Source organism: Mixophyes fleayi, chromosome 1, assembly GCF_038048845.1.
Source record: "Mixophyes fleayi isolate aMixFle1 chromosome 1, aMixFle1.hap1, whole genome shotgun sequence".
NCBI lineage: Eukaryota > Metazoa > Chordata > Amphibia > Anura > Limnodynastidae > Mixophyes > Mixophyes fleayi.
In genome coordinates this window covers 125,837,540-125,851,644 of record NC_134402.1, presented here as the reverse complement: position 1 = coordinate 125,851,644, position 14,105 = coordinate 125,837,540, and the positions used below count along the sequence as shown (strand labels likewise).

General features: G+C 39.5%; 1 protein-coding gene across 2 annotated transcripts in view; it reads right to left on the bottom strand.

The window, feature by feature from the left end:
• QRFPR (pyroglutamylated RFamide peptide receptor) overlaps positions 1 to 13,807 on the bottom strand; it is a 52,155-nt gene extending 38,348 nt beyond the window's left edge. The window contains exon 1 of one of the 2 annotated variants that reach the window (XM_075189524.1): positions 12,782 to 13,807. In XM_075189524.1, coding sequence (XP_075045625.1) covers positions 12,782 to 13,121 — 340 coding nt within the window. In that variant the 5' untranslated portion in view covers positions 13,122 to 13,807. The remainder of the gene's footprint in view (positions 1 to 12,781) is intronic. The other variant, XM_075189523.1, reaches the window with a different exon arrangement.
• Positions 13,808 to 14,105: the final 298 nt, after the last annotated feature.

The window sequence follows — 14,105 nt, the reverse complement described above, 5'->3', positions numbered from 1 at the left end:
TCAGGGACCCCTAACAGTGCAGATTTTGCAGGTTACAAGTGAAATAATTAGTACCACCTGTGGATCTTTCAAAATGTGTCAGTTATTAATGAATACACCTGTGCTCCAGAAAAGAGATATGGAAAACATGCACTGTTAGGAGTCCCTAAGGACTGGAGTTGGGAACCAGTGCTACAGGGCAATAACACTTGAACATAGTCACCAACTCCAGTCTACCAAACAAAACTATTTATCTAAGAGACTGAAAACAGAAACTTTCAGCAAGAGTTTGAAATACAAACTGATTCCAGGCTGATCTTTGAATAGTTAGTAATGACTTCCTTTGTATTTAGAATAATTACTAGCATATAATAATTACAATAATAAAAATTGTTCGAAAAACACTGTATAGAATCCATCGTTCAACATATGATACAGTCCAAAATTGCTCTAGTGTTCAACAGCCGCACGTGTTAAACATAATGTAGACCTTAATTATCCAGAATATTACATAGTTCCTGTGGTCCTCTTCTCCCTTGTGCTGATATGTGCTACCACATATCACCACAAGGCACACTGTAGAATGCACTACCAACCTGCACTGTTATTGCATAATATAAGTTATCTTGTTGTTGTTGGTTATCCTTGACAGTAATCGACAGTGCTCTTGTGGTATCTCATACTTGCAAACTTTTCTTTATTTAACACTGCGACATCCCAGGAAGGCAGAAGGGGGCGGGCTGCAGGCAATAACGTCACTTTGAACCCCCGTGCATTGAAATCATCTTTTTGTTGCTGGGGCAGGGCCAAAATGACACAATATCCCAGGAATCGTGTCATTGAGGCTCACATCCTACCCATTTCACTAGGAATTGGGCAGGATGCGGGAGAATTGCGGACAGTCCGGCAGAGTTGGCAAGTATGTGGTAACTAGTAAGCATAGAACATCTCAAAGTTTGTTCAGCTGTTAACTGTGCCAGTGAAAAAGGGAAAGATTCCCAGCTCCAGTCTCTACTATGACTCATTGATGCAATTCCCCAACCCTAATAAACACTTCAGGCAACACATACAAATACATAAAAGATACACACACCCTCTGAGTCCATCTAGGGTTTAATTTGCGGGTAGACAACCATAGTATCTTTATTATACAAGTTCACACCTATATAACTCCGGGTTACGCCCTTTTCATCGTACAGAGACGCAAGCTGTCGTAAGTGAACAGTGTGTGAAAATCAGATGGAACCGGTACTTACTGAGCATGCGCATCATTGTAAAGGTGCACAATGCGCCTAAAACGACCTTTGCATACTACTCTAAATGAGGCCCTTGATGTCTTCTTTTCCCAATACTCTGGAGGTTCAGGGCGCATGAAAGGCAGGGACAGCAGCAAAGGGCAGCAGATATGATGAGACATGGGGGAGCTCCTGTCTTAAAGATAATAACTAAAAAAACAGAAAAAAAAGTTAACTAAAAACCACAAACAAACAGCACCACCCTAATTCCATGGTGCTGTGTGTTTGTGAGTTTTAGTTACCATTTTTTTTCTGTCTAGGAATAACATTCATTTATGTGTCAATGTTTCACAAAATCTTAGCAACCAATAACACATTTGGTTTCATTGTATTACTTATGCTGCATGTTCCCCTTGGAGCTATAAAAAGCTGCATGCTTCACTAAATATGTGGCTGGTATTATATTGCTTTAGAATGCCATGAGAGAGGTCCTATAACCCCTCTCTCTAGTTTCACTGCCCCCCATTGCTCCATTTTTAGGAGGTTACTACCCAAAGAACTATAAACACCAAGATTGAGAGATTACTATTTCATCTACATATAATTTGCAAAAAGAGAAGGAAATATTATTAATTTAGCCCATTAAACCAATGCCTGTACTACAGAATATGTCTAGAACAGATATAGGGCTAGATTTACTATCAGGCGTGATGCATGGCGGCTTCAAACCGCCATGCATCGCGGCGGTTTTCCGGCGTGTTTGCATTGCAAACAGCCGGATTTACTAATGGGCGCATTTCAGCTTCAATTTGAAGCCGCCGGCGATGTAACGGCGGGATGTAATGCTCAAAGCCGCCGGCGGCTTTGAATAGAACATGGCGCTTTTGCTTTAAATGACGGCGCTTTTGTGTAAAGGCGGTTTTTTTGAAAATTACACCTGTCTCCTGGCCTGTTACTATTGGCTATTTTCAAACTCAGGAGATTTGACATCACAAGCCCTATATAAACCACTGGCCTGACACTTTTTTCTCTGATAGGGTTTAGAGGAGTTTTGTGAGAGGAGTTTGGAGGATAGTGGTTTGCTGAGAGTTGGTGTTTGGTGGATTGGTGGAGCGATATCTAATTGAAGTGTGAGTAGTCCTGTGGTTTTTTCCTGTTTTGTACATTTATTTTCTCATTTATTTTCTGTCTTGTATTTTTTGTATTTGACTTGTCCTCTGTCTGTGTTACTTGTGTGTGACTGTGTGGAGAGTGTGTCTGTAGGTAGTGTAGTTTGTTCTTTGTGTTTGTAAGTCCTTCAGTGTTTTGTGTTTTTCTGTCTTCTGGGTAAAAATGTCCAGAGACAGGAGGGGAGCAGAGGCTGAGGAGAGGGAGATGGAGGTTGAGGGGTCAGAGGAGGGAGAGGGAGAGGTTGAGGAGACAGGACAGGGCAGGAAGACCAAGACAGGGAGGAATGTGCGCTTCTCACATGATGAGAATTGTGTGTTGGTGCACAATATCATTCCCTGCTACGAGGTGATCTTGGGGAACCTGGCAGCCCGGACTCCGCTAAGGCGGCGCCACCAATTGTGGGGGAGAGTGTGCGACGCTGTTAACGCGGTGGGCCCACTAAAGAGGACAGTGGCGCACTGCCGCAAGAGATTTTCGGACATTAAGAGGAGGTTGAAGGAAAAAATGGCCCAGGAAAGGAGGTCCACAAGGCGCACGGGTGGTGGCCCCCCACTTCGTATGGAGTACACCACGTACGAGGAGGAGCTGCGCCAGATAATGCCGGCAGAAATTGTAGAGGGCATAAATGTCCAGGACACCGACTCGCCCTCTTTTGGCCAAGTAGTTGGTGAGTTATTTGTTTTTTTTACCCTAACAGTATTTTAACTGCTTTTCTCTTTTTAAAACTGCTTTTCTCTTTTTAAAACTGCTTTTCTCTTTTTAAAACTGCTTTTCTCTTTGCAAAACTGCTTTTCTCTTTGCAAAACTGCTTTTCTCTTTGCAAAACTGCTTTTCTCTTTTTAAAACTGCTTTTCTCTTTTTAAAACTGCTTTTCTCTTTGCAAACGTTTTTTTTTTTATTTTTTGTTTTCTTTTTCAAAGTGTATATTTGCCTCTAATAGTTTGTAAAGGTTTTTTTTTCTCATAGAAAAAAAAAAAAATTGTAAACACATTTGTGCAATAAACAGTATATTTTGATTATTTTTTTTTTCTGGAAATACATTGTATGCTTTTTCTAATATATCCAGAATCGCCAGGACCGCAGTTCAGTCCCAGTGCCAGACCTACACCTCCACCTTCAGCGAGAGATTCGGGCACAGACGAGCAAGCAGGTGCGTGATTTCTGTTTAGGAGAGAAATAATGGAGTTACTTGATTTTCTGTGCAAATGTTGCTGTCAATGTTGTTTTTTGTTTTCTTTTTATTGTTTGCAATGAGAAGTTAGGGCTACATTTTACTCAACTGATATGTTGCCTATAGAAACCCATCAGAATATACCTTTACTTTATTTATTGCATTCAACAAAATGACAGCTAAAATCTGATTGGTTGCTATAGGCAACATCTCCACTTTTGATAGCATGCACTTTAGTCAAAATAACCCAGCATGTACTACACAGTCCTAATGATAATGGGTATTAAAAGGATAATAAGTGCATCCGTAAGCAGGTAGCATAGGACTAGAAATCAGGAATGCAAACATTGTGAAAGAATCTGTAGTTGCTAAAGATTATTCTTTCCTATCCAGTGTTCAGAATGCAATATACAAACATATTATATACTATATACTTACCGTCATTTTTCATACACAGGGCCCTCTTCATACCAGCCACCTCAGGCGGAGTCCCTGGAAATGTCCCCTGAGCCAGAGGATCTAACAACCATCACCCTGGTAACAGTGGATGCCCCTGTGTCTGGCCTCCAGGAAGTTTCACCTGGCCCTGCTGAACCATCACACCAGCAACCTGCACCTGCACCTATGGACCCAGCCAGAGAAATGGCGCTGTCTATTGGCGCATTCCAGCAGCAACAGACATTATTCATGGACAGGCAAACTGGGCACATGTCACAAATTGCGGCCCAGTTGAGGCGAATACACCGCTCCACGAGCCAAATCCCTGCTGCAATAAACCGGCTGGCGAGCGCTTTGGAGCAGACAAATGTGCAGCTGGCCCAAATGTCTGGGTCTGTGGACGCCATGCATTCCTCCATTCGCGAGGGGAATGCCAACGTTATCCGGCTGGCAGGCCAACTCCAGCAGGAACTGATTGCCCGCTTGCCGGCCCCTTTTTCATCGGCCTCCACCAGTGCCGCTAGCACGCCTACCACATCTCTACAGAGTACTCCTCCAAGGAGAGGTGCTCGCACCAGGGGTGGGCGAGGGAGGGGAGAGAGTGGCACCAAGCATAGCGATATGCCTGCAAAAAGACATCGCTAGCACAATGTTTGTTATTTATTAATGTTTTGTCAAGTTTCTATAACGATTATACGTTTTTATTTATTGTGTTCTGCAATAAATGCAGTTAAATTTCTATTGTGTCAGTCTTTCTTTTCTGCACATTAAACAAGAGTATTCTGATTTTTTAACAACTATGCACTAATTTCATGTAAACATTGACCTCTGACTGTCACATTCCAGGGATGTTCATATTTACCACATGAGGAGTACACACTATCCTGTTTTTAAAGGTTCCAATGTACAAAAAATTTACAATAAAATACTAAAATTGCACTCACATAAAACACATTTTTGAGCAAAAAATGTTTTTCATACTATGTACTTACACGTAAAGTAGTTTGTAATTAGACGGTCTCTAATCTCCCTTCCGCCCTCTGTGCTCTGCACATCACCAGATGTGACACGTACCCCTTCTTCTTCACTGTCTACTGCAATAATCGGTGGGGTAAGTTGATGTAAAGCCAGGTTATGCAGCAGACAGCAAGCCAGGACAATCTCAGATACCTTTTCAGGTGCATACATAAGCACCCCACCAGATTTATCAAGGCACCTGAACCTGGTTTTCAAGAGTCCAAACGTACGTTCTATGATACCTCTAGTGGTTATGTGTGCCTCATTGTATTGGTGCTGTGCAGGAGTCTGAGGATGCAGCAGAGGAGTCATGAGCCAGGAGCGACACCCATATCCTGAATCTCCTGCAATAAAAGTAAAATGTTAGCTCCCATTTACTTTGAGCATGTTGTACAGCAGTTAGCATATGTGAGTCCATTTGAGCAAGGATAAGGGATATATAAAACATGCAAAGTACATACCCAAAAGCCATCCCTCCGGCATTTCACCACTTTCAAATTTGGCATAAAGGGTAGACTGTCTCAGGATAAAGGCATCATGACATGACCCAGGATAGCCTGCAACAACACTCAATATACGCTGGTTAGCATCGCAGACAACCTGCACATTCAGGGAGTGGTAATGATGGCGATTAACAAAAACCTCTGCCCTGTGGTGAGGTGGTCTCAGGGCAATATGAGTGCAATCTATTGCACCCATTACATTAGGGATACCTGCGACCCTATAGAAAGCTCCCTTGAGCTCATGCCACTGTGACTCCTGGCTGGGGAAGCTGATATAGCTAGGGCACACTCTTTTAAGGGCACCTAAAACCTGTCCAAAATGCCTTGAAAATGTCGGCTGCGTTATGCCAATCACTCTGGAGGACACAGATTGAAAGGAACCTGTTGCCAAAAAGTGAACTGCACACAGTAGTTTGTGTAGTCCTGACACTGCATTAGAGCGGCTGGTTGTAGGCTCCAAATCATCCTTCACTTGCTCATACAGTGCCATGAGGTTAGTACGATTGAGGCGAAACATTTGTACTACCTCCACATCAGCCAAAGACTCCAGATTCAAACGCACTGAAAATGCACGTGGAGTGCGGGGTCTTTGCAGGCTCCGCGGAACAGATGCCAACTGCTGTTCATCCTCCTCCTCCTGGCGCCTTTCTGCCTCCATCAGGTAAAAAGCTGCAAACATACACTGGCAAGAATGCACCACATTACCTGCAAAAGCCATTCTCCAACAAACCCACACCTGCCAAATAATGAGGGGCCCTTTTTGTAAGCATCATGATTAACTGCTGGGCAATAGACGGTGATTGTCTGTGATTGCTTCAGGCAGAAAAAACATTTTTCACATGTGGATTGCATTAGCATTAAAATAAGGGTTAACTATGTAATGCAACAATTCCCATCCTAGTTTCTTTGAGGCAACAGTATTCTAGTGGTTTTTTGGAAAGTACAAAACAACTAGAAAAGGAAAGGTGAAATGAGATTTTACTATGCAATCATACTGGGTGAAAAAATAATGGAAAAAAAAAAAAACAGTAGCCTGAAATTTCATGACACTTTGCCCATTTTCTATACACAGTCCTAATGGAGCAATCATTGGACATGAAATAGGCCTTTCTCTTATGGTCTGATTGGCAAAATACCTGAAACAGCACACTGTTTGAACCATCACGCCGCTCACAAGCAGCGCTTTCATTTTGGTCTTTTGAATGGCGGTTTTCCGGCGGCTTTATAAACCCCCTAATAGTAAATCCGGCTGTTTGTATGTTGAACATTGTTGAAACCGTCATGGCGATGTATACAGAGGCGGGTTTGGAAACATCATTTTTGCCCGTTTGGACGGCGGGTTTAGCCTTAGTAAATCCGGCGATGGCTAAACCGCCGCCAAATCCGCCGAAAGTCGGCGGATTTACAAACACGCCTGATAGTAAATCTAGCCCTTAGTCTCAATATCAATTTCTACAGAATTCAATCGATGGCTATGAATTTTTATGGAATAAGCTAAAAGCAGACATCCACATGGTAAAAATGTATGATCAATGCTGTAAAGAATCAAAGGTTATCCTAACGACATCAGCAGAAGGTGACATCACAAACAACAACAGTGTCTAGGCTACTTGGCTTATTATGTCTGATTAAGAAATCTTGATCTATTACAGACAGTAATTACTCCCATCTAATCTGTCTGGTACAGGGACTCCTAATACAGAGCCGCTGAATCTCTGAATTTCTGCCATGGCTAGAAGGACTGAGTCACAACCTGTAAACTCCTACCTAAACCTGTAACTACTTATCCTTGCTAGACCACACTGGAGTCCAGCTGTGACTAACAGTTCTTGGTTCAGTGTATTATCTCAGATCAGTGTAAATTGATGCACTGCAAGTGCCCTGAGCCACATACTGTCAGTAATAACCTGTTGGTAGTATGTGAGATAACACTATTCACAGGAGTATAGTAAGGATCATAGTAGCCTAATGTTAGAGCTACAGTCATATTGACCATAGATCTATCAGTTGGCCAACACAGCATTGTAAAACGCTGTATACATATAGGTAACTTGGAGACTTCAGTGGTATTATCATGGTGGTCTTAGTGCAAGATAGAGAGCTGGTGGGTTTAAATCTATTATTTAATATTTTCAATTAAATTTGTATGCAGGTATTGAACATATCAACTAATACTTGGACAATCCAGTTTCTATTCTGCATGTCATGTTAAGTCAACAAACATTTCCAATTGCAAGGTCAATTATATATGTGCAATAGTATATTTATTGAAAATGCTTATAAATGAAGCTGCCTTTAAGAGCAGCATTATACTGAATGCGCAAAAAAAGGCCAGCATGTTTAGTACTGCTGTTTCTTTATCCATTTTACAGTATATTTGACTTAAAAAGGGTTTTGATCGGTGAACCAATTATACTTAACTGTGAAATATCTAGTGCTTCTAACTAGGACAGCTCAGAGAATCACAAGTAGGTTTTTTATGATATTCTATAAATTCTAACCTATTTATATGCTGTATGTTCTACAATTTCAGTCTTTCTTGGCTCAGAGCCATCATTATAGTCTCTCTCAAAGGTCAGTTTTGTGATGTCTATGTTAAGAACAAAGAACTTTCTATTATAGCAGCAATACATTGCCCCAGTTGACTGGTGATTGTCAATATCATGTTCATTGTTTCAACCAATCATTAGCTCCTTTTCAGAATCTCCCTAGAAGTTGCAATATATGGCTGCTAATTACACAGACATAGGCTTGCAGCTCTCAGCATGTCATGACAGATCAGACAGAGCCCAGAGGGGCGCTCCAAAGCTTTCTGCTCACTGCAACTGAAGTTGGTAGTCCATGACATTGTGCAGAATTATAAATCATTTTTAGCAGCCTGAAGAAACAAACCAAGGAAACATAGTAAATACAAACATTCTTCTTTGCCACAGTTTTAAAATACATAGATTGACATAAACTTTAATATAATTATATATAATTAAATTAACATACTAAAGTACACATAATTGGTAACCCTAATAATCTTACAAGATGCAGCAAAAATGTATATATTAGATAGTCTATACCAAATTTCTAGAAATAATAATGGGTACAACTATGTTAATTGCCATTTTCCCCATTACACATATAGTTAAAATATATATATATATATATATATATATATATATATATATATATATATATATATATAAATATCAACATCAAACAAAAACAAATGTTTATTTTATCTTCACCTCCAAAAAATAACATAACATCAAGTAATAATAATTCCTGGTGAAAACAAAAACACATTACATAAATGAGAGATCTAATCTAGCAATACAGACATAACATAGATTATTTAGCTGCTACTAATGTATTCACATTTCCCTACAATTGTACACACTATAGGCCTATTTTAATGTTGAATGTAAAGATTTTCCCCTTGAATAAATGAACACTTACATTCAAATGTCTCTAATTTAATTTGCTTGCATCTTAAAATACAGTACATACAACCGTAAATCTAGCGACTAGAGCAAAGATGTGACAATGATCACAATCAACTACAAAACTTGCACCTGGTTTATGTAGGTGTAACATATACATGTTTAGTAGCTAACATATTTCAAGATCCATGTAGTTTATAATTAAGATGCGGGGACGTGCTTAACTTGTGTCTGCACAGCTTATCTGTACTGCACTTCCATGTTAATGCCCGTGATCCACCCCTCCAAGCAAGGAGCCACAAGTGCAAGATACATGCAACTTCAAATAATGATGCAAGATGTGTGCTTGTGTCAATTTTGCATCTTTACATCACACAAATGTACTTATGTTCAACTCTAAAACAGACCCAATGAGACCTACTGATATTTATAAGTCACAATTTCACTGACAGCTGAGTGGTATCTTTCTCAAAAAGAATTATCTCAAGGTTTAAATCTCACACTTACGTAATAAGAAAATACTGACAAAAGTTAATAAAGGTAATAAGGATTATTTACTAAAATTACATTTAGGTGCAAACTTAGCAATCAATCAGCAATTATGTTTTACCTCTATAATACCAGAGAATGAAAGCAGTGTCTTTTTGATTCATATGATTAAGTGTAAATTTCGCACCTACGCAATGTTAGTAAATGGACCCAAATAAAAACAAGATGATGCTTTGCCCATTTAAGTTTTAAATGAAGCAACAAAAACAGTTTTTGACTTACATTCAGTTCCCATTCAAATATATTACTCAGGGCAATGGATTGGAATAATTGTGTAATTTCACAGAACAATGTATCTGAACAAGAAAGTTAGATTTGGATCTACCACACCTGCACATCTAACACAATGCAATATGCTTGGTGGCATTAGCAAGATCAGGTCCCTAACTTGTTCAATGTTCCAGAAGCTAGAGGCATGTATAGACTCTTTTTCAGAAGACTTGACATCTTTATTGCTTTTTGAATAACTAATTTACACTAAGTCGATGCCCAAACATATATTTTGTTCAGGTAATTTTTAGGTGTGATGAACCCTGGCAAACAACAAGGCTCAAAACATGTGCAAATTAAAGAATAAAGACTGCGGAGTTCATGGGAATTAACACACACAAACATGCCTGCTGAAACAAACTCCCTGCAACCTCAGTCCATAAAGAAAAAATGTTCTTTATGATTGGAGAGAACACATGGAGAGTGGGAGGACTAATTTACCAAGAGAAAAGATACTGTACAATTGTTACCTTAGTTTCCAAACTGAAAAATTAAATGCTGTGAAAGACCTTTCTCTTGAAGCTAGGAAAAAGATGCTTGATGTTCCCAGAATGTAACCTTCTGCATAATACTGATAAGTCTCTCATAGTATTCCATGACTCGGTTTAGAATCCTAAGGTAACAATTCTAATCCTCCAACATTCCATGTATTCTTACAAATATATGAGAACCTTTTATTAAAAAAAAAGTACATGAATAAAAATATGAATGTGTACATGATATTATACACATAGCTTCAGTAAAAAAAATGGCATGAAAACTTTCATAAGTGCTAAGATCTTTATTTATACAGTACTCAGTAGTGTCCCAACCACTACTGAAATAAAGTGCACACTCATCACACTCATCAAGCTATGCTACATCACTTGTCTGTGAATGGAGTTTTAGTGTAAGTACAATCTAATAAATTAAAATTGATAGAGGATCAGTAACCGACAAATCCTTAATGAGAGCAGATTATTCAGATTCAGACTCAGACCTAATTTAATCACCAGTGTAAATTATCACTATAATCCTCATCAGTGTAATCAGACATTTTCTGTAGGAAACAGGACTGGCAACCAGAGGGATTACATGTTTTGAACATGATGACATGTGGTAGAAAATGTATAATACAGAAAATATTATACTCAGTACTATTTTAAAAATAAAGCAATTAATGTTTACTTGCCAGCCACGAAAAAAAACTGTTTACATTCTAAAAATGATTTTATTCATGCTTTTCAGAACAAAGCACATGAAAAAACATGAAAACATATAGCTATCAAGCAGACATCAGCTTGTATCAGTCAACTGTAGTTCTTTTTTGCACCATATTGTTAAATAAGCGTTATTGATCTTCTACTACCACTTGTACTAGTGAAATATGCTGTAGCTTTTTAGCTTTTGTCTAGGTATACAAATAAATGACATAGGTTTCTGTAACATCTCTCATTAAAGGGTATATTTATTAAGCTGCGATGAGCCAGAAAACAGTCACCTTAGCGGTGCATGCGCAGTAACCCCTAGGGTCAGATCTTCCATACGCCAGCAGCATTAGGCTGCCAGTGAAGGAGGATTTAGTAGTTTAGATGAGTAATGGGGTTTACCAGGGCTGGTCAATGAGCCCTCGCTTCTTAAATAATAACGGCAGGACATTTGCAGCAAAATAAAATTATTCTCAATGCCGCTTTTTGACCACCAATGATAAATGGAGCCCTAAAGTGACCTAAATTAAATGTGCAATGGGTACAAACTTTTTTGGGTTTACAAGTCTAGCTGGAAACTTCGCATGGTGGAAAGACTAAAAATGTTGCTTGTAAGTCTCTTTATGGTCACCACTTTAATCATTTTGAACTTTTCCATTTTCTCCTAAAATACCACTTCATTTATGTCCTACATTAGTCTTGAGTGAGGGAGCATTGGGGGAGTCTTCACATGTGACATTTTGTGTGTTTGAACATTTTTGGAACACTGTTCAAAGTGCTCCTAGGAATGCATTTTCACACATATGTTTTGTCTGTAAGGTATGAAAGGTGCCCCAAGGTCAATATACATCAAGGAATTGCTTCCATCCACTATGAGGACATGAAGAAACAAAGTCCTTTTGTGTGGGAGACAAATGCTCTTCCCTCCGCTTTCTCACTAAAGTAGGCATTACTATGTGACTAACCCACTCTGTGCATGAAACCCCAGGTCCATCCACCTCCTTCCATCAGAAAATGGTACGTTTCACCCACCAATTGCCACCACTTAATGTGCAAAATCCATCTGAGCTGCTCAAAATTGAATGCATTTGTGCAAAAATAGGCACAAGTGGCTTTTGCGATCTGGAGACGCAGTTCTGCTCACTTTTAAATAGTCGTCAGTGCGTTGGCCCATATTTCTACACCACTAAATAATAAATAATGCAAGTGATAATTCTATATATTTATTATTAGCTGAACAACCATGCACATGCAACACATGTGGCTTTACAGATAAAGTAGGAAACGCAGTAGTTAATATAGAACAAGACATGAAAATATATTGAGGGACATATTCCTCCCATATATTATGAACTTTATTAAAATGCTTATAAAAACGTCATAAGTCGCTCTTACTGACTGACACTGAATTTGTTATTCAAAACTGCATGAATAATAAACTACTTGCAGAAACTAACACCTGTACTTATATGGTACAATACTGCACCCCCGACATTAAATCCTACAGCACAGAATTACAGTGCACCTTTCACTCTACACAGCACTTCACCATTATTGGCTGCAATTAATGCAATAAAACTAGTATCTGGGAAATGACTTGCGATCAACTGTTAATTAAGAGGAATAAAATAAAATATAAAATGAATGACCAATATATTGTAAAAATTGCAAAGCTTATACTGCTGTCAAAAAAGTGATGCAAGAGACCGGAATGGAAAGAGGAGGAGAGAGGGTGCAAACAATCACGTGGTAAATCTATCTCAACTAATGCAAACGATATCGAGTTTTAAGCACCCCCTGCAAAGGTTACGATATTACAATTTACACCCACCTCCCAGCCAGTTGGACGAGATGTTCTGCAGCAAAGTGAACGGGATACAGAAGAAAGCAATGAGTAGGTCGCTCAGAGCCAGAGAGCAGATAAAGATGTTGGTGACAGTCCTCATTGCTTTGCTCCTGGTCACCACATAAAGGACCAAAGAGTTTCCAAACAGAGCCAGTACGAAGATGAGCACACATACTGTCACGAAGGCAATCTTAGTACGGACAGGGAGCTCGGGGATGTAGACCAGTGGCTGCAGCTGATAGAGATCAATAAACTGCTCTCTGGTGACGTTGTTCTCCTGCAGGAGTCTGGCAATCAGCTCAGGGGTGATGTTGAGGGACTGCATCGGGTAAAGCGCTCTGATGTGTGATCAGGTTGAGCTGACCCACTGCGCTTCATAGAACTTGGAGTGCTAGGACAGTAAAGCCAGGCGCTAATTGGTGCTGTATATGACATCACATACAATAATACAGTATGTGAGCACACTCAAGTAACAAGCATGGCATCCCAAATCTCCTGAGATCCATACTGATCCATAACTCGGGGATCCAATGCTTATAGTCCACCTAGTCTGTCAAATCGCCATAAAATGTATGTAGCAAATCTAACAACTCAGAGTCATCCGGTACATCCACATGGTTGCAAAAATAAAAAAAAGTAAAATGTTACAAAAAATTACAACGAAAAAAATGCAGACATTGTGCTGATGCAGAATATCTTTGTAGACACTGGTATAGTATTTTAACACAAATGTATACAAAAGTTAAGGAAATGTATTTACATAAAAACAATATAGCAAACAACGTTTAGAGTCCTTAGAAATAGTGGAAAAAAGTGGATTTCCAAAGTGTGCCGTATTCAGACACCCCCCATAGCAATGCTGCTCCTTGATCGGTGTAAACGTTGAGATGTGTCTGTGGTTTCTAGATACAAACTCCTAAGAAGTTAAATAAACCTTATCTGAGCTACAATATAGGAGCAGTGAGCGCGTAGTGCTGAAGGAAAGCGTCTAGTCTGTATGCTTCATCAGCCAATCACAGCTCAGGAGGAGATTGCTGCCTCTTGTCACGGTGGGCACAGGAGTTTGGCTGCTTTGTAATTCACGCGTCACACTCCCCTGGCTGTACCAAACTGCAACATCTTAATTGTATGTAGATACTTTAATCCCATCCCACAAAGCTGCCGTGTATAATCCGGCAGCCTCCAAATCCTTTATACGGAGCTCTTCAATTTTGTCTTTCGTTAAATTAAGGCACAGTTAGGGAATTTTCTCTTGGGAAGGTACCTTCAGTATTGTCAAACCGGTAGAATGTGGCAACTACAGCTTGAA